A 21,990-nucleotide genomic window follows, 5' to 3' on the forward strand; every position below is an offset into this window, starting at 1 on the left:
CACGTGCGCCGTGGGCGGAGCCTAATGGATCGGTGTATTGTTGCCCTTTCACACAAGGGCACATTTTGTATCACTTAACAAACCATGCTACAATTTAGCAATGGACCCTTGCTAAATTGCTCCCGTGTGAAAGGGGCTGAAGTGCACCAGAAACACCAGGGTCCTTAACCACTACTTTTCGTAGATAAGTATTTTAGATTCTCTTACTTGCACTACCAATCCTACATGTACATGAAGTACAATGAACCTACATTACAGGTTTATTAATGTCCCATCCAAAGGACAATGCAATTATGGTAAGTACGTATCTTTCTGAAGGACAAAAGTGCCATAACTGGAATTCGAACCCGCACTCTGCTGATCAGAAACACCAGAGCACGAATCCAGTGCTCCTAACCACTTTGCCCACTGCATGTTAATGTACAATGTACACGCCACATACACATGTACCTTTATCAGAGATGTCAAGTCCAGAGGCCAGCTATGCGTGAGATTTTTCAAAGTTCAACGACCATAGTAAACCATAATGTGACTAACTCTGATCGAACCCGCGTTAGTCAACGATAGTTGGACCAGTCTAGTCAACTATTCGCGACCATCCAATCGAGGCTGGTCGAGGTTGGTCGCATCGCTGGTTACCAATAGCAATTTGTCATATCACAGTGTGCTGCAGGCAGAGAGGACCAGTTATTTTTAAAATAGCTGAAAAGAAGTGTTCATGTCATAGAGCTATGGTTCTCGGTCATCTTTTTCACAAACGGTCGCTAGAAACTGACTAGAGTGGTTCGCACTTTTATTTCAGTGGGCATGCGCTTCGTACATCCTGAACTATAACCACACGTCAACAATTATACCCTGATCGAACTTGCTCCAAGATGCCTTTAGCAATTCCCTTAGCAACAGTAGTACCTGTAGCTGTTGCCGCCAATTTGGATACAGTCTAACGTATGTACACTGTAGTGTACTGTACAATTATTGTGTACAATACCATATGTTTACGTGGAGTCTAACTCCATGGTAACAGTGTCAACAAGGAACACAGACATGAAAGACAGCATCAGTCATTGTTCATGAACCAATAAGCCATTTTGAGACATGTATGGTGGACATACATTTAACACTACTTATTATTAGGTACACTGTATGGGTAAAATGGTTTGTACAAACGTACATGGTGTCATGTACCCAAACCAAACAGTTCTCTCCTATACATGTAGTGTCCATGATCAGGGGCCAATTTCATAGAGCTGCTAAGCACAAACAATTGCTTAGCATGACATTTCTCCCTTGATAAAAACAGGAATGCCAACCAAATTTCCATGTGATTTTCAGGACAAGCAAACAACAGCTGAACACCAATAAGAAGCAACATGCAACAAATGGAAATTTGGTTGGTAATCCTGTTTTTATCAAGGAAGAAATTTCATGCTAAGCAAATTGTTGTGCTTAGCAGCTCTGTGAAATTGGGCCCATATACCAAGAAGGCTAAAGGGAGACTTGTTGTGACACTACATGATGTACATATGTATGTACTTGTAGGTGGCAGCAAACTCACCAGGTAAACCCATTGTTATGGGAAATGTGTTCAGAACAAGGTAAACAATGGAAATTTACCCAGTAAGTCTGCTGCCACCTAGTGTTCCAAAGTCTCCCGATATAAAGCTTCGACAGATTGTATGATTGTATTCATATCATGGGGTGCCCTCAACTTTTTCCATGAGTAACCAGAGAGATCAGAACAACCAGATTCATGCGAATGTCAATGCGAATGTCAATGCGAAACAAATTTGAAGTCACAAATTTGCAACAAATATTTTGCATCTGTTGACTTTTGCCAAACTCCTGCGAGACATTCGCTGTGAACACAGCCCTGTTACGTCAAAATTTGTATCGCACTCCCAAGAAGCATAAACCAGGCTTTAGCTTGTCATTCCACTTGTCCGTCAGCTTTTTCATTGGTCTAAAAGTCCCTTTCAACACTGTGGGACTACATCATACATGTACATAATGTACTAAAGTTATCCAAAATATAGTAGCCTTCTGGCCTGAAGCCTTTTATAAGGAATCTGAAAGGACACAAATTTGTGCTAGAGGGGCATTTGTTCTTTCATTATTCTCTAGCAACTTCGATGACCAATGGAGTCCAAGTTTCCTTAGATTTGCTATTGTATGCATATGTTGAGATATACATGTAGGCCTAATTAGGCCTGGGCGAATTATTTGAATATCCGGTTAATGGCGAATAGGTTTTCCTATCCGTAACCGCGAATGCCTTTCTTCTCTTAACCGGATATCCGCAATGGGCGCGAATAGCTATTTATAAACCGGATAGTTCTGTAGTTACAACCAAGTAACCGGATATTCTTTAATATCCGAATATTCGCGGACGTCGGGCGACAACTGACAGGAATGTTTTGTCTGAATCCTTATCAAACTTCTATTAAAACAGCATAAATTAAGTATTTAACTATGCTCACCTCCATGAAGAGTTAAAACAATGACATTTCTGACGTAATTTGTTCACAGGTTACAAAAGTTTTCCTTCACGTAGAGTCAATCACGGTCAAAAGAAAAGCAAATCGCCATCTTTAAATTAGATCCGTTTTTTTTTATGAATGAACCGAGTGACACTGTCTAAAACTAATATCAATCCGCCCATAAGATCTCTGCGCCCTCTAGCGGCAAAAAAAAAATATATATATTTTTAATTTTTTTTTTTTTTTAATAGCGCCCTCTAATGGCGAAAAAAAATATTCGAATATGCGGTTAATTTCGGATAGTTGGCCAGCGGTATCCGAATATCAAAATTTCACTATTCGCCCAGCACTAGGCCTAATACCAAGACAGAATACTTGTCTTTGACAATTGCCAAAAGTGTCCATGGCCTCTTAGGGAAAACACTGCATCCCACTTTACACTATGAATTCAGATATAAAAACTGAGAAATAACCCATCAACCCAATTATTCTCTGAAACGAAAACGTGAAGACCCGTTCCCAATTAGCAACTATCAACAGCATTAACTTTGTGTAGAGACTGTACTTTGTGTGAGATTGTTATGGTGGGATGGATGAGTGGTTTGAAGTACCCTATTGGCCTAGACAGCATGATGGATGTATTTTGTATGGCACATAATCATAATGGACGCCAATTTCATGGCTCTGATTACAGCAGAGTTGTGCACATACCAGATTTATTCTTCGCTTAAAGGGAACGTGACTTTTGGTTTTAAGGACGGACTGTTTAATTGTTTTTGTCTGTTTGTTTGTTTGTTTGTTTGTTTGTTTGTTTGTTTGTTTGTTTTTGTTTTTGTTTTTGTTTTTGTTTTTGTTTTTGTTTTTTATTTTATTTTAATGATCTTCCCATCAAGGCAACTCGGCAAACTCCCACAAAGGGATTAAACACCAAGCTGGCAACAGCCAATCTCTCTCATACAAACATTGGTTTAACGTCTATGATTATGAATTGCACAAATCAAGAAATTGTGATTCAGTAACTAGACAACAATATTTATTCTAGTCATTAAGAAATCAGTAATTAGCTGCCAGGGGATGCGAACCCACAACATGTCTACGTTCATTTTATGAGGTGGTAGTATTTTTACAAGAAAATTCCTAAAATACGGAGCGGTTATGTCGACGCAGGAAAATTTATAATTGGTACTTGAAATACACAATCAGCGAAAAGTATCTGACAGTAACGCTTCCATTTGGGGGGCCGTGACAAAAACTTTTATCTTTTTCCATAACCACATTACATTGTCCTTCGAGGTGAAATGATTCTTAAAATGCTTTTGGAAAGCTGCTGTATTCTAAAGTAAAACCAAGTAAGTATTTGCCATTTATTTTAATCTTAATTACAAAAAATAAACTAGCCTTAAAGGCCCGGTCACACAGGCCCCGATAACGAGAACGAAAACGATAACGATAAAAATGCACGCCCTCGATTGGTTGAATGAGCGTGGGCGTATTCTGCGTGGAGCAATTCAACCAATCGCGAGCGTGCATTTTTATCGTTCTCGTTTTCGTTCTCGTTATCGGGGCCTGTGTGACCGGGCCTTTATGGGCTAGCGCCTAATTTCTGCGTCAGCTGAGTAGGCAAATAATGCTTTAGAATCATGCTTAAAAAAATGCTTACATACTTAAAAATATGCTTACAGACCTGTCTGTCTGTAACCACTTGTTTTGCTCTACAGTATCTGTTTTACATTATAAGCACATGTTCAAATGCTTATAGATAAACAGCTGGATGAAATTTGCACCCAGGGCAAACAAGTGAGCCGCACTTCCCATTATTTCTTCCCTGCACCTGGGAGGAAGTTTATGGCCAGCTGAGTAGTTTTCCCCCCAGATATTTTGCATATTGTTCCATAGCTTTTACTGAACCCCCTAGGGGTGCGTTTCACCACGGATGAAACCTGTCTTGGCATTCTGCATGTTTCCCGCCCACAGAAATTGTTTGTTTTTCATCTTTAAATCCCTCAAAATATTTTCCCAAACTTCCTGATCCACTTGTCTCGCCCCACTTGTCTCGCCAAAAAAAAAAAAAAAAAAAAAAAAAATCTCCCAGAAGCACTTAACAGAACTCCCTCAATCTACGAGGCATCGCAATCTTAAAGAAGTCATAAAATCCGTAGATCTTTATCGCTTGGGTTTTCTGATCCTTTTTTTTTTGCGAGCAATGACTCCGTCCTCTTCCCCCCCCCCCCTCGGTTTTCTCCCTCGACTCATCCATGATGAGTAAATGTACGCCAGAGGTGTTGGCGTAGACTGCTTTGGGGCTCGTCTGTCCCTGATTATAACGTAGTTGAGACTTTGTTAGGGGGGGGGGGGGAGGGTGGTAAGGGACGGTAAGGGGTGATACTCTGTACTTTACCACAACACTATGAATAATAATTGGGTGCCTAGGGCATCGAGTGACTGCGTCAGCTGACTCTTCCTACTCATTAAAGACACTGGACACTACTGGTAATTGTCAAAGACCAGTCTTCTCACTTGGTGTATCTCAACATATGCATAAAAAAACAAACCTGTGAAACTTTGAGCTCGATTGGTCGTCGAAGTTGCGAGATAATAGTGAAAGAAAAAAACACCCTTGCCACAGGAACTTGTGTGCGTTTAGATGGTTGATTTCGAGACCTCAAGTTCTAAATCTGAGGTCTCGAAATCAAGTTCGTGGAAAATTACTTCTTTCTCGAAAACTATGTCACTTCAGAGGGAGCCGTTTCTCACAATGTTTTATACCATCAACCTCTCCCCATTACTCGTCACCAAGTATGGTTTTATGCTAATAATTATTTTGAGTAATTACCAATAGTGTCCACTGCCTTTAACAGGAATACAGAGATAAATGATGCGCTGCGTATTAATACTCACTAAATTAATTAAAGAGACAATTTTATCCACAGTGTACAAACTAGACTATAATTTCAACAACAACAAAACAACATATGATTTATGGCATTGCATGGTGAGGTATATTTGGTTTGTGGTAACACCATGTGTGTATCTACTTGCCAGGTAAAGTTTGTTCTTCAGCAAAACAACAATGATCCAAATGCTTTCTTTAACCAGGGCTTAGGTTTGGGGAGGGGGGTATCCAGGGCTGCAGGGGTTGTGTAGCTCAACCAATTTTTCTTGGACCAGAATTTATTTCACAAGACCAGAATCAAAATGAGTTGAACAAGCACTCAAAGACCCCGTTCCCACTGGACCACGCATTGATCTCCCAATTCGAGAAAAGGGCGACCAACACCCCGAAAGGGCGATAAAAGGGCGATCAGGATCTGACCGTGCAATTTTGATCCTCCTAGGGAGAAGGATTAAAGTGGGATCTGATCACCCTTTTGGATTAATGGGCGATCAAAAGTCTAGTGGGAACGCAAAGGGGGATCAGATCCTGCAATTTGCTAGCGAAACAGTGTTCTTTTGAACCCACTTTCGTTCCCAAAAAGGGGGATCAATGCGCGATCACACTCAAGTGGGAACGCGGCTGCGATTTCACGCGGATCCCGATCTTGCAATTGTGGATCCAGTGGGAACGCGGTAAAAGAGTTCAATCTGTCTCATTTGTCATTTATGTTGTATGTGTACTTGGATAAACAACAGAGTTGAAAGGTATTTAATAGCCCTGTAAACCATTGCCAGTCGTTCTGAAAAATATTTCCGCACGAAATGATCTCTTTCAGGTCTTTGTAAACAGCATGATGGATGAATGTGACCAATTAAAAATGTTGCCTGCCAGGTTTAAAATGTGTGTTTTAAAACAAAACACATGAGCATAGTGTTATTTCTCAAAGGATTGGCACTTCGGTCGATCAATGTCGTATATTTGTGTTATTGTTCCGAAAAATCTTCCCAAAGCTTTGCATGTTATTATTATCATTATTATTATTATTTATTCGACCAATACAAGGTACCACAAACGAGTTACAATAGCACAAGTCAGAACATTAACGGGAATTTTTTTTTTATAAAAAAGCAAGAAGTAAGGAAACTAAATACAGAATCACATCTACACTGTGCAAACATTCTCACAAGTATCCAAAATGAGTAAACAAAAGTAATGGGAAAACATGTCCTTGGTAGAGGGGGGGGGGGGGTCACATTCTAAAACGCTAAAAGTAAAGCCCTATTTTTGTCAAAAGCCATTATTTTGCTACAAACAAACTTTTGTTACTGGGACAAAGGACAAAGAGTCAAAGAAGGGCGTTAAGGCGTTTGTTTTTCTTTCGGGAAAACAAGAAAATTAAGAACATCGGACGGATATTGGCTGTGATGCAGACAAACATTACACAAATTAATGATTGGAAGTGTATTGCGCATCTTTAAAAGAAAATTGACGTCCTTGCACAGGCGTTATTAGATGGTTGCCATTGGTGTTTATTGTTTATGAAAAAGGATATCAAGGTTTAATTAAGTTAATTAACTCAAATCTGTTTGGTTGTCAATAAAGCATACATTAGCCTTCTCACAACATTTGTACATGTACACAATGTATGGTGTATCAAACACGGCAGTACGGTTTTGGTTGGGGGGGGGCTTTTATGTTTTGACAGATTTTGTACTCTTTCAGATACGTGTTTATTTTGATTGCAGCAAATGAAAAAAACAACAGCGCCTGTAAACACTTTATCCTCACAGACATTTGCACTCGGAATTCACTCGGGGGAAATGCTTTCAGAACGAACTGCATAATCAGTTAGCTTTCGGAAACGAAATGAACAGAATACTTGCCTTTCTTTTAAAGGCAGTGGACACTATTGGTAATTACTCAAAATAATTATTAGCATAAAACTTTTCTTGATAACAAGTAATAGGGAGCTGTTGATAGTATAAAACATTGTGAGAAACGGCTCCCTCTGAAGTAAGGTAGTTTTCGAGAGAGCAGTAATTTTCGACGAATTTGATTTCGAGACCACAAATTTAGAATTTGAGGTCTCGAAATCAAGCATCTGAAAGCACAAAACTTCGTGTGACAAGGTTTTTTTTTTCTCTTTCATTATTAACTTCGACGTCCGATTGAGCTCAAATTTTCACAGGTTTGTTATTTTATGCATATGTTGAGATACACCAAGTGAGAAGACTGGTCTTTGACAATTACCAATATTGTCCAGTGTCTTTAACCCCTTACCAAATCTGTACTTTGTCTCCAAACAGCCGTAATAATTTGGATAATTTTTCTCACACCTGGCCGTTTCTAGGGATCACCATATTAAAGGGTCACGTTGCGTCGGTCGAGTTGGTCTATAAAAAGCGTTTAAAACCATTTGTTATAAAATGCATACATGTATGGTTTAGAAAGTTGTTTTAAAAGTAGACTATAATGATCCACACCAATATGCCTCGAAATTGCACGGTTTTCCTTACACGGCGTGAACTAAAACCGTACACCATTTTGTTGAGTCAAATTTTTGATTCCACAACATGGCCGACCGTGTTAGTTCCCAAAGTGAAATGAAAACCGTAAATTTTGAGGCATACTTCCGTGGATCATTATATTCTACTTTTAAAACATCTTTCTTACCAAATGCATTTTATGACAAACGATTTAAAACACTTTCCAACGACCAACTCACCCGATACAAGGCAGCGTGCTCCAGTTCTCAAGAGACAGAACATGGTTACTGCAAATTTCATCAACAGGGACGTCAGGCGGGGATAATTCCAGAAATTGACCGAGTTGGCTTGGAACGACCGACATCTGAGCCAATTATGCAGTTTTCCTTTTTGTTTTTAATTTAAAATCAAATCTAGGTCTACCGTTGCACACATTTGAAATTGTCTGCTGTAACATGTATGTTTTTGTTTACTATGTCTTTTAATTTAGATTGAATAATATTGTGTTATTTTTTTCAGACGTTTCTACTTGGGGTGTATATACGCTGACAGGCCTGTATGCCCGTAGGCACCAAGGCATTTTCTTTTTGGTAAAGAAAATTGTAAATTTCTAAGAGCATTTTAGGCCACCAAGGGAGCATGGAAGCAATCGCCTTCGTTTTTTCTGCTCCATTTTAACAAACCAATTGGTTTTCTTTTCATGAATAGCTTTTTATAGGACATACGTATCATATGAATATTTGAAATTCGTTGCGAATTTGTTCTCGTCCTTAAAGGAACACGTTGCCTTGGACGGGTCGAGTTGGTCTTTGAAAAGCGTTTGTAACTGTTGTTATAAAATGCATATAATGGTTAAAAAATACGATTTAAAAGTAGAATAAAATAATAATAATAATAATAAGACTTGTAATGCGCACATATCCACCCTGCTGGGTGTTCAAGGCGCAGTAAACCAAAACAAAACAAAACAAAAACACAACACAAAGAAAAACAGACAGAACAAAATTAGTCATTGAAAACCTGTGACATAAGATAAGTTTTGAGAAGAGACTTGAATTTTGCGGTACAAAGATAAGATCGAAGATTAAGTGGTAGAGAGTTCCAGATGCGTGGCGCGGCTACAGAAAAAGACCTGTCACCCCATGAGTGTCATGAGTGAGAATACAATGATCCACACAAATTTGCCTCGAAATTGCATGGTTTTTCTTTTACTCTGCGAACTAACACGGTCGGCCATTTATGGGAGTAAAAAAATTGACTCCCATAAATGGTTACAAACGCTTTTCAAAGACCAACTCGACCGATCCAAGGCAACGTGTTCCTTTAAATCTTTCCTTGCCAATGACACGCACAATGTCTTACTCATGACACGCGCGCTTTACCAACAGTACCAATGGCCTACCGTTACGAAAATCGATGGCGAATTACCAAAAAAATGGCGGTTGGATAGTAAATATTTTCATCTCGGTCTCACCCCTCGGTCGAACTCGGTCAGCCCTCTCCTCACCAATATCTTACAAATGTATTACGAATGCTTACCAACGCTTGCCAATGCCTTTACGAACGTTGCCAATGCTTACGCACGCTTTACAAGGGTTATCAATGCTTATGAAAATTGTAGGCGAATGACCGTCTTCGCAACATTCGCTGAAATTTAGAAACCGGTTTCTAAATTAAATGATCTTCGTAAGGGGGTGGGGAATAATTTGTGAACATTCTAAATTTTTTACCAATGCTTACGAAGACACAGCGAATGTTGCGAAGTTTGAGCGATTGTTAAATATTTTCGTTCGTAAGCACATTCGTTAGCATATTCTCCCTAGTGAGAGAGTAGCATTACAGGATGTACAGAGACTGAAAAGCCAACCCACATGCATGGGTCCACTCCTAAGTGGCTTTTTATACACTAAGTAAGTACATTATGCAGGAGTGTAGAGATAAAAATATCGAAAGAGTCCAACCAGCATAAACAATGCTACATCAATTTGATTAAACTTTAAGGAGTAGCAGTCTGTATCCATGAGCGTCCAATCCAACCAGCCGGAAACACTGAGACTGTCCAGGGTACAGCAGAAAAACGCTGGATATTACACAGCTTGTTCACAATGCTAAATCATGGCCACAAGCCCCTAATGCAAATTTAGATCATGTGGCATTGTCATAAACACTCGACGGGCAAATCACTGCATGCGAGACGCTGTTGGTCGGTGAAGTGCACGATTTGCGGACGGGCTGACAAGAAACTAAAAAACCGAAATGGATTTTTTAATCAATTTGTCAGCAGCGAAGGGGAAGATGTTTACCCCATTTCCAATGAACACCTTGGGTTTTTTTCACGTCGTAAATGAAATTAATCGAGAGAATTGCAACAGAGGAGAAGGTTCTTGAAGGAGACGGTAGAATCCCTTGTCGCTCAGAGTCCAATGTTCTCTTCAAGACAAATTAGTCCATAATTACAAAAGATAACATCTACGCCCCTGGGGGGGGGGGTGTAAAGGAAACTTAACTGCTTACCAACACTACAACTTTCTATGCACACACAAGTTTTGCTACGCAGAACTGGTTAACAGTTATTTGTCCAGTAAAAAAATAAATTAAAAAAGGTAATGATTTTATCCAGTAAATTTGCATCAAACGAAATATTTTGACTGACAATTTGTTGTGAACACTGAATGCTAATGTTGAATTGCAAGTGATAGCAACCGATACAATGTATGTACACATGCCTCTAATTAAACCACGGCACCCATATCAATTGCTGTGGTGCCCTTGGCCCAATTTCATAAGCCTGTAAGCACAAAAAACTTGCTTAGCACAGAAAAGTAATGCTTAACATAAACAGAAAACCGGCCAAATTTACATTAAGTTTACATTTTTATGAGTGGTGCCTCACTCAATTTTTGCTTAGCAAAGAAATGTGTCAAGCAGTATTTTCTGCTTAGCAAAGAAATGTGTCAAGCAGTATTTCCTGCTTAACAGCTTAATGAATTTGGGCCCTGTGTTTTTGCTGTGGTACCCTTTGCAAAGATCCAATTGATACAAATTTTAATTTTCCTCACAGAAGTGCTCTTCACCAGAGGAAAATTGCTTCACCCTTCAAGAAGGAAATTCAAGGCCAGCGTACATGCATTATGTAGTATTTTGCTACGCATAGCTTACTCGTACAAGGCTAATCATTGACTCTACAATGAATATGTACTGGATTTTCCAAATGCAATTACACTTAACAGTAATAGCAATGTTTTCTAAACACCTGCCCTTCAATGTGCAGGAGGCATGTCAACTTAAAGTTAGAAAGCGCCAAGATTTCGTTATGCCTTGATACATGAATGTATGAAGCATTCATTTTCTGGTGATTTTTTTTTTGCTTATTGGGCAACTTGTTAAGTTTTCCTGTTAAAGTAAATCTACATGTGGTAATTAGTTGTGGCAGGTCGTGGCAGGTCGTGACCGAGCGGTCAAGCACACTGGACACAAGCTCTGGTGTTTCTGATCAGCAGAGTGTGGGTTCGAGTCCCGGTCTTGACACTTGTGTCCCTAAGCAAGACACCATTATTGCTCCCTCCTTCGGATGGGGCATAAAGCCGTTGGTCCCGTGTGTTGTCTAATGCACAAAAAACGAGCCTACAGGGGTTTGCCGCCATGCTTATGGCAGTGGAGGCTGAATAACGAAAGCACATTGTAAACCATTATGAGGGACTACATAAATCGGTTTGATAATTCAAATATTTCATAAGTCTTCAAATGTTTTTCTTCGTTCAAGCTAAGTTAGTATCATATTGGTTCATACGGACTATATCAGCCTCAAGTATTATTATCTTAGAAGCATTATAAAATGCATTTTCAATGGTCATAATTCAAAAATAATTTGCTTTCATTCAATTTAACCACATATTTTCTTGTACATGTAAATAAAGATTGCTACATCTACAGTGTATGCAGACTGGCTGAATAGAATTTAGGCCTACAATGTGGTAGTTAAGCAACGTAGAGATTTAGTTACTGAATTGTGAAGTGCCATCCTATTTTGCAGAAACACAATTTTGTATGAACTTTTTTATTTTTTCAGTTGGTTTTTTTTTAGGAGAGGGAGAGTATCCTAACAATCAGATAGACTAAACGTCAAATCTAACACAGACCACACAACACCATAACAAAACCAACCTCCTTATCTCGTTTGAACCACTTGGCGATGGATAAACTTCCCCGACGTTTCCCAAAATCTAAACTGGTCCTCCTCTTTCCGGCTGAGTCCATACTCGCTCGTCTCTTCTTTTCGCTGACTCCCGCTGCCGCCTCCTCATCCATTTTCGTTTCTTTTTTTTTCCCTTCAATTTGTAATTCCAAGACAGAGATGGAGATTCAAGAGTACCAAAAAGATTGCCTCTTACGAAGAGCCCTTTTTCTTAGCTCTTGCCGTAAAAATACTTCTCCTTACGAAGGCTCAAGCGGATGATGCCGACCAAAATAGCTGCCATGAACACAGTAAGTGGCGACGTACCGGGTTCCCGTACACGTACTTGCACAGACATGAAGATGTATGCATGACAACTGTCTAGAATAGCCAGCACAGGGAATACACGTACACACTCCGCTGCTGAGCTAGTGAGATGCCTTTCTCTCAATAAGTGTATTCCATGTGCAATGCGGGGGAGAAGGAAAACGCACCGTGAGCAAAGGATATGCAGCCCTAGATGCTGTGCGGTCTCCTGGGATCGTATATATCGATTACACACAATTGATACAATGTTATGAAACGTGAAGAGTTGGATATTGTTATTGGATATTTACAGGTCCGTATGCTTCGTTTTGGAATGGGCAAGGGCACCAAGGCGTTTTTTTACTTGGTTTAGGGTAAAGGGTACTCTATGATGAGGAAATTGTTAATTTCTACTAGCGTTTCAGGGGCACCAAGGCAATGATTAGGGGGCATGAATCGCCTTCATTCCTTCCGTGAAGTATCAGGCCTGGAAACATGTATACAAACTAACGAGTAATGACAACTCTATCCTAGTACAGGTCGCAATGATTTGTTTGACACATCAAAATCAAGACTTGGAGTGCAAAACAGTCTGACACCTTAGTAGTGTATGAGATTAAGTATTCATTAGTGTGAGTACACACAGGGAACAATACCAACATGGTGGCAGTATGATTAATACATTAATCCACAAGAAAACATGGTATGTTTGTTCACATTGTTTGCAAAGTTTATGAGACTCGGGAATTTGACGGTTCGAGCGCCGTTGTATTGTATGAAACTGTCAGTCTACTTGACTTTATTTATGACCTGATCAAAGTCCTCATTGTCTGAACTCTGGGTGACTCTGACTAATTTAATTAAAAAATCAAGTAGAACTGATGTTATCAATCACTGCGCTAAATTTTTTTCTAACCTAAACATCATCATAAATTCAGTTCTAAATGTAAAATGTGCAATGAGGCATGGTTGCAAAATAAATTTTGTATTGAGAGGTTTGTTCTTGGTGTTTTTACTTATATTTTTTATTTGTGCATTAATATAATTAGTTTAGGAATTAATTTATCAATTGGTTTATTTTATTTCTTTATCTTTTTAAATATTTCCTTATTTTGATCTTCTTCTTATTTATTCATTTATAGACAATTTCAATTTATTTGTTAAGTCCTTTTATTGTTTTTTGTACTTTTTGTACTTGTTTTCTCATTATTTAATTATCTATTTTTTAGATTTATTTATTTATTTAATTATTTATTTAATTATTTATTTATTTATATATTTATTTTTTATTTTATTTATTTATTTATTTTTTTTGGGGGGGGGGTATTTTTTTTTTTTTATCAATTTATTTATTTGTTGTTATTATTATATATTTTTATATATATATACATTTTTTTTTTTTTTTTTTTTTTGGGGGGGGGGTGAGGGGGCAGGACTATTAATTGCAGGCGAGATGTTTCTAAATTTAACCACATTCCCATGTACTGCCCATCATGTGTATAAATACTGCAGGCTACATGTACAACGTACGTCAGGGCTAACCCGCAAAACGTTACATGTATGTCAAGCAATAACCATTTCTCAACTTACCCTGTGGGCTACATTGTGTACTATTACTAAAAATTGTGCAACCTACATGTACATGTACTTGTTTTAAACTTCCTCACATTTCTTCCTTTTCAGGGAATAATTAACTTATAAAAATGTGTTAATATATTTTTTTAAATGTGTGAATGTTCTTTATTTGATCATTCAACTGGTTGAGATCACTACCATTAAAGCCATTGGACACTTTCGGTAAACAGTATTGTCCAAAGGCCCACACTTCGTGTATCACAACTTATATATAAAATAACAAACCTGTCAAAATTTAGGCTCAATCGGTCATCGGAGTCGGGAGAAAATAACGGGAAAACCCACCCTTATTTCCGCCTGATCGCCGTGTCATGACATGTGTTTAAAATAAATCCGTAATTCTCGATAACGAGAATTGATAATTGTTTTAATGTTTTCTCAAAAAGTAAAGCATTTCATGGAATAATATTTCAAGAGAAGTCTTTCACCATTACCTTCTGTAAACCCTGTAAATTATTTGTAAACCTGTGAACTTTTTTTTGTTTCTGTCCCGAAAGTGTATAATGGCTTTAATACATCAGAAAGATATCTTTATGGAAATAAATGCAACCAGTTCTCCAAATAGTTTTCTGCTGAACAACTTAACATGTAGCGTCACATTGTATTCATGTAAGGAATACGTCTTGGCAAAGGCCTACATAATGTTCCAGTAACTCTGTGCTCATCTGCTCATTACAGAAAAGAAAGAAAAAAACGCTTTAAAAAAAAAACTAAAGTGGTTTGAATATCACTGCGCGCAATTACTTTTTGTCTGCTAACATGCCCAAACCGCCTATAATACGCAGTGTGTGGATAGAGGCGTCTACAGGGGCTTCATCAATTTCCTTGATAAAAAGCAGCATTGAATTACATCAATCCTAAACTAGTGTGTGTACACAACGGGAATCTAGAGCCACACTTCAACAGCCGACCGCCGTTTCTACACAAAATGCATCTACAAGTCAGTCGGAGGGGAGGGGGGGGGGGTCTGTTCGCACTTCACACAGATGCAAAGTTGAAGAGGGTATGGTTTTGACAATGAATGATGCATAACTGTCTGATAATATTTTCTTTTTACTCATTTTTTATCGACTTGGATGATGAATGGACTACACGAACACAAAGCATTTGATGAGGGACCATTTGTGGTAAAAGACCCTTGTACGTTAAACTGTGGTACGGGGTGCGAGTCCCACTCAAACACAAGCCAAACATTTAGTACTGGAGAGATCCCTCTCTCCATACCAAACCCCCTCCCCATAAAGGCAGTGTACACTATTGGTAATTACTTGCAATAATGATCAGCATAAAACCTCACTTGGTAACGAGTAAAGGGTAGAGGTTGATGGTATAAAACATTGAGAAACGGCTCCCTCTGAAGTGGCGTAGTTTTTGAGAAAGAAGTCATTTTCCACGAATTTGATTTTGAGACCTCAAGTTCAGAATTTGAGGTCTGGAAATCAAGCATCTTGAAAGCACACAACTTGGTGTGCCAAGGGTGTTTTTTCTCTCATAGTTATCTTGCAACTCCGACGACCAATCGAGCTCAAATTTTCACTGGTTTGTTATTTTATGCTTATGTTGAGACACACCAAGTGAGAAGACTGGTCTTTGACATTTACCATAGTGTCCAGTGTCTTTAAAACTGGCAAGGGGGAATCCATAACATACATAAACTGTGGGTTCAATATGCAGCAATATGAGAGCGATAACAAAATCTACACAGTTTTGACTTGATTAAGCTCAAAGACAAAAGAGAAAGATTTACCTCATTTATTGATAGATTAATTTATGTATTTTATTATTATTATTTTTTTTTTTTTTTTTTTTAGGGGGGGGGGGGGTATTTCTTATTTTTTAATGCTTATTATTAAATACTCTGGTTTTACTTGGTTTTATTTGTGTAAATGAACGTCGCCCGTCTGGTATAAATACACTGTATACATGTACTTGGGACCCCTCTCTAAAGTTCAGATTACATGTTCTCACAAAGGGCACTCTGTTAAAAAGTGCAATATCATCGGTCATAATTTGTTTCGCCCCCACAGTCACTTCTATCAATAGTATAAAGCTATTGATATTTGAGCGATATCACATGCTACCTTTTGTGCAATAATCCCCGGCCATCAGACTAGTAGGCGTAGTGCAGTTATACAAACAGCTTATTAGCGTTATGCGCTTTTATCCCACAGCTTGTTATACCTGACGGTGCGTACTTGAAGGCATTTCAGCCAGTCGGCCTCTCTGCCCGTGACTGGCACGGACATCGGATGTGACTACAAACTGTGAAAGAGGGACTAGTCTGTGGTAATTTATATTCCTTTAGCATCATTATTAACGCCAGCACAGCATACATAGAACGTGTGTGTCTGCATTCTACACATGAGCACGTTAAAAACTAGTATACAAGGCCTGATACTTCACGGATGCAACGAAGGCGATTGCATCCATGCCCCCAGATCATTGTCTTGGTGCCCTTGAAATGCTCAAGTAGAAATTTACAATTTCCTCATAGGGTGCCCTTTACCAAGAAGAAAATGCCTTGGTGCCCTTGCCCTTGCACATTAACGACGACCGAGAACACACATGCACATTAGAAGTTACAATTTGTTCCTTTAATTTCATGTAAGAAAATGAGTTTGCAAGTTACAGACTCTGGACACTATTGGTAATTGTCAAAGATCAGTCTTCTCACTTGGTTTATCTCAACATTTATGCATAAAATAACAAACCTGTAAAAATTTGAGCTCAATCGGTCGTCAAAGTTGCGAGATAATAATGAAAGAAAAAACACCCCTGTCACACGAAGTTGTGTGTTTTCAGATGCTTGATTTCGAGACTTCAAATTCTGAACTTGAGGGCTCGAAATCAAAATCGTGGAAAATCACTTATTTCTCGAAAACTACGTCACTTCAGAGGGAGCTGTTTCTCACAATGTTTTCTACTACCATCCTCTCCCCATTACTCGTTACCAAGTAAGGTTTTATGCTAATAATATTTTGAGTAATTACAATAGTGTCCACTGCCTTTTAAGTTAAAGTTAGTGTTAACTCTCTGTTAACTACATGTAAGTACGAAATGATACATTTTTGTCAGTAGTAAAGTTTCTTCGTTTGCACATCATGTGTGTAGAAGTGAATTACCCTTAATTGAACTATCAATTACTATACTGATATTTAAAGGCGTTAAAGGTTAGACCCATCCGAATGAATCAAGATGACTTGTCACTGACCATCTTTCAAGTGTTAGAGTGTTAATTCAGTAGTAATGTCGATGACTATATTATCCATTTTAAGTGTTTCAACTCAATTGGTCATTGAAGTTGCAAGATAATAATGGAAGAAAAAACACCCTTGTCACACGGAGCTACATCAAATGTGCTTTCAGTCGCTTGATTCCGAGACCTCAAAATCTTAATCTGAGGTCTCAAAATAAGATTCAAATATTTTCGTGGAAAATTACTTCTTTTTAACAAAATACATTACTTCGGAGGGAGCCGTTTCTCACATTTTTGTTTACAATCAACAGCTCTTCATTGCTCGTTACCAACAAGTAAGTTTTATTATTTTGAGTAACCATTAGTGTCCAGTGCCTTTAAAAGAGAAACCTTTGTAGATACTCCAAATGGCAACATCAATTCTAGCATGGTGTATTGTTTACATCAATGACGTCAAAGGACAGGTTTTCTGCCTTCGGGAACGTCGTCGTAATGGAGGCTTCTCTTGACACATCCTGCAAAACCTTTCCGCGCGCATATTCTGTAAAAAAAAATGTTCCCTCAAACATTCTGCGCAGGGATCACATTGCAAATACTTGTGGCAACAGAATCACATTCCGAGGTATTACCAGGCGAAATTATATACGGGGGAGAAAGCGTCAAACAGACCTCGCTGCCTCAGCTGAGATTCCTGCATTATGATTGGCGTGGGTGATATTTCACGGACGAGTTTAAAATAAAGATGAGGAAGGTTGACATCTTATGATACTGACCTCATTAAAAGTACATGTAGGGGACTTATATTCACAAGGTTGATGCATGAAGCATTTTTGTTTTCTTTTTTTCTTTTTCAAAGCAGAAATTGTTACTCAACATATTTCTGCTGAAGATGTAAGTTAATACAGTATTCTTCTTTCCTTTGTGGCCTTGTTCTGGTCATCAATTTCTAATTACCATGCAAATTGCAAGACTGGCATTGGTACTTGGGGGAGGGGGGGGTGACAAGATGACCAGATTCGTTCTTGGGGGGTAGGGGGTATGATTAGCATATATACTGTGCAACTGTAAATAACCAAATTAGACAAACAGCGAATAATAAGTTCAAGTACGCAGTGCATAGTTATCTGTCCTTGGTTAAAAGGTGGCTCTGAAATTTCTTGACGTTTTTGATACAAAGTTTCCAGTAAGGCACACTGAGGAATAGGTTAAAGGCAGCGGACACTATTGGTAATGACTCAAAATAATTATTTGCATAAAAACCTTTCTTGGTAACGAGTAATGGGGAGAGGTTGATAGTATAAAACATTGTGAGAAACGGCTCCATCTGAAGTAACGGAGTTTTTGAGAAAGAAGTAATTTTCCATGAATTTGATTTCAAGACCGCAGATTTAGAATTTGAGGTCTCGAAATCAAGCATCTGAAAGCACACAACTTCTTTCATTATTATCTCGACGACGAGTTTGAGCTCAAATTTTCACAGGTTTATTATTTTATTCATACATGTATGTTAAAATACACCAAGTGATAAGACTAGTCTTTGAAAATTACCAATAGTGTCCAGTGTCTTTAACAAAAGTGCAGTATAAATGAATAGACTGTCATGTGCTTTGGGGAGAGGGGGAAGGGAGGGGCCCTCTGGTTAGCAAAAAAAACACTTGTAAACAAAATGATTGAACAAATGGACTGATTTCATGGAGATAAATTTATATAAAAAAAACATATATAAAATTAAAAAAAATTATTACTTTTCTTTTTTAATTTGTTTTGTTACTGCTTGTTGGCAAACAGGAAGCAACTGCGCATTGACTGTTTGATATAAAAGGTCTCTAAATGCAAATTGTGCGAGTTCAATATTGTTTTTGTCCACAGAGGAATATTCTAGTAATACGTTCAAGTCTGCAGTGCAGTAATCTGTCCCTGGTGAAATGGCAGCTCTGAAATTTCTTGATGTATTTTTTTATATAAAGTTTCTGATAATGCACACTGAGGAATAGGTTTGTGCAATACAAATAAGACACAGTATAGGAATGGTAAGAATCAAAGATTGAATGCTTTCAATCTAAAAGCTTGTGGATTGTAAAAAAAACACACAGCAGCATCACTCCTCTAAAAAAACATTAGGATGAAATATTGTCAAGTTGAGAGGTTGAGAGTAGCGCATTGTTTTTGTGTCCATTATAATGAACAGCCGTTTCAAAACCACTAATTATCTCAATTATTTCAATGTAATTTACTGCAGGTAAATTAACAATTGCTGTGTAAATAAGGGAATCAATGTGAGGTGAAGAGGTTTTCAACTAGTGGTTACATCCCAACAAGGCCTGATTCTTGATAATTTTACCATGACGAAGTCGAGGTAAATTATCAAGAACCAGGCCTCGGCAGGTTTAAACTACCAGTTGAAAACCGATTCAACACACTTTGATTCCCATTCATAATATACCTTTTCGGTCAAAAACATCAACACTGTTTGGTCAAAAAGTAAAATAAATGCAAAAATTATAATTGTTCAATGATTTCTTTCAACACAACACCCCTCCAGCTATGAAATGGTAAAGCCCTCCGCCGCCCTCGGGTAAACAACTCCTTACAAGGGAATGCTGTGCACGTCGCGCGTATCGCGTGATGTGGCACAACTGTTCCAGCCGTTGCCCTCGACCAATAGGAATGAAGAAACTGTCTTATAAGAACAGGTGCAAGCTCGCATGTCACGCCCATGTTTCAACACTTTTTACTGGTGTTATATCATCCGTTCAAACAACCCCTCGTGATGCCCTCTTGACCAATCAGAATGGATAAACTGTCTTAGGTATTTATGAATGATGAATAAAAAAGTGCTTGAGTTAGTCAAATACAAGATCTGCAAAGAGTTACTCATATTTAGCGGTTGTTCATTTGGTGTCTTTGGAACAAACAGTGTACCCATGATTGTGACTGTGTGCACTTTTCTGTGTGAAGATCTAAAAGTAATACCCACCAACTTGTATAGTGAATTGCCGCAAATAAAATCAGCACAAACATGTAACGTGCATAAATAGACCAATCCATTAGGCTCCGCCCACAACACACATGTGTGCAAGAACACGTGAGCCTCTCCAATGCCTTTCTGCACAACTCTGTCGCGCGGGCCAAGCATACGCGCACGCATGTCGGACTTAATTTGTCGGACCTTCGCTGCATTGTGATTGGTCAATATGAAATGGGGCAGAGCTAAATGGATCAGTCTATTCCCTGGCCAAAAAATGTTACCTTTTCTTCTTTTTTTTCACTTATGAAATCACCCAATTTGAGTTTCAATGGTTATTTGGTTGATTCTGTTATTAAAAACTAAATATAAAATGACTTCACTCGTTCAAAAAAGATGATGCATTAAATCAGTACAGAAGGCCCCAACAAGTACTCCTACTTTACTTTAATCACCGCAGCTATATGTATGAGCAGAGACGACGTACATTCACATAAACCTCATGTACGTCAATTAAAAGGTGAGAATGGTCAGGGAGAAACACACAAGGCAAAAAAACAAGGAACAAAACCGGAGACCTCCATGCCATAACCTCCGATTGAAAAAATCCTTCCTCTCTATTGATCTCTTTGTGGTCAAACACTGTACAAATTAAATTATAAATGCTGTTAAAAAAAAAAGGAGATGCATTAGCTGCTTTGAGGTCACAAAACACAGTGTGAGAAAATTTCTGTCGGCTCGTCACGTGCTGAGCTTGCCTTCCACCAGGGACTGTATGTTTACTACACATGGTATTCTTTATTCCACCAGTCATGTGTGCACAGTCGACTTCTGCTTCACGCACTACTTTGTAAGTAGAGATAATGTTACAATTTTTTTTTGTCAGGGTAATTTGTCGGGTTAATGGCAGGAAATTCTAGGATTCTGTTTCTACATCTGTATCTACATGTAAGTGTTGAATGATTGTTGATAAGCGTTTAGAGTGAGTTACTTGGGTTTGTTATGGTTTGTACAATAGGCTTGGGGTATACATGTAATACTGAACTATGTAGTACCAAACCTTAATTTTCAATTTACTTCAAGTACTGCATGTGGATACTGAAATGCTGACTACGTGCATGTCCATTACTCCATATGAGCAAGAACAAGCAGTGAACCAGTCACTTTATGTGTGCAAATTGCAGTACATTGCCTGGTAACCAATTTCTACTACTAACAGACTAAGCAAAAGTTGTCTGTGCTTAAAGCAAATTGTCAAGCTTAAAGGGTTTGGGTACTTTTTCAAAATGTCCATAGATTCACATTAAACTTACAGGGTTTGAAGATAATGATAGTGGAAAGCTTCCTTTCAAATATTACTAACTAAGGTTGTGTAGTTTTTGAGAAATGAGTAAAACAATGTACCGGTAATAAATATAATTACATTGTTTTACTCATTACCCAAAAACTACAGCACCTCAGCACGTAATATTTTCAGGGAAGCTTTCTACTATCATTATTTTCAAACTGTGTAAGTTTAGTGTAAATCTGTGGACATTGTGTTTTTTGTCCTACAAAAAGTACATACACCCTTTAATTGTTTTAATGAAGATTGCTCTCACTCACAGGTTGTGTCACAATGCAAGAATTTGTTTTTACACCTTTGTATGATTTTAGAGGCCTACATGTACAAAATGCATACTGTAATGGGTGCATGCGTGTCTTCCAAAATATCTGAAAAATGTTGTAAACAAGTCAACTTAAATATTAGTGATATGGTATTTTGGCTAGTTACCTTATTTTGGTAAGCAAAATTCTGTTGTGCTTATAGCTCTACTTTTTTATTTAGCCTCCTCCAGCTGTTCTGAAAAAAATGGGAAATCTTTGTGAAACGCTC

At 38.2% G+C, this 21,990-nt stretch overlaps 1 protein-coding gene across 4 annotated transcripts in view; it reads right to left on the reverse strand.

The window, feature by feature from the left end:
• LOC139939472 (electroneutral sodium bicarbonate exchanger 1-like) overlaps positions 1 to 21,990 on the reverse strand; it is a 98,672-nt gene that overhangs the window by 58,321 nt on the left and 18,361 nt on the right. For 2 of the 4 annotated variants that reach the window (XM_071935418.1, XM_071935417.1), the window contains exon 1: positions 12,003 to 12,356. The exons of the other annotated variants lie outside the window; for them this stretch is intronic. In XM_071935418.1, the coding sequence (XP_071791519.1) occupies positions 12,003 to 12,146 (144 nt within the window). In that variant the 5' untranslated portion in view covers positions 12,147 to 12,356. Of the gene's footprint in view, positions 1 to 12,002; positions 12,357 to 21,990 lie in introns of those variants that run through there. 4 annotated transcript variants of the gene reach the window in all.

The sequence above is a fragment of the Asterias amurensis genome, chromosome 7 (genome assembly GCF_032118995.1).
Source record: "Asterias amurensis chromosome 7, ASM3211899v1".
NCBI classification, from domain to species: domain Eukaryota; kingdom Metazoa; phylum Echinodermata; class Asteroidea; order Forcipulatida; family Asteriidae; genus Asterias; species Asterias amurensis.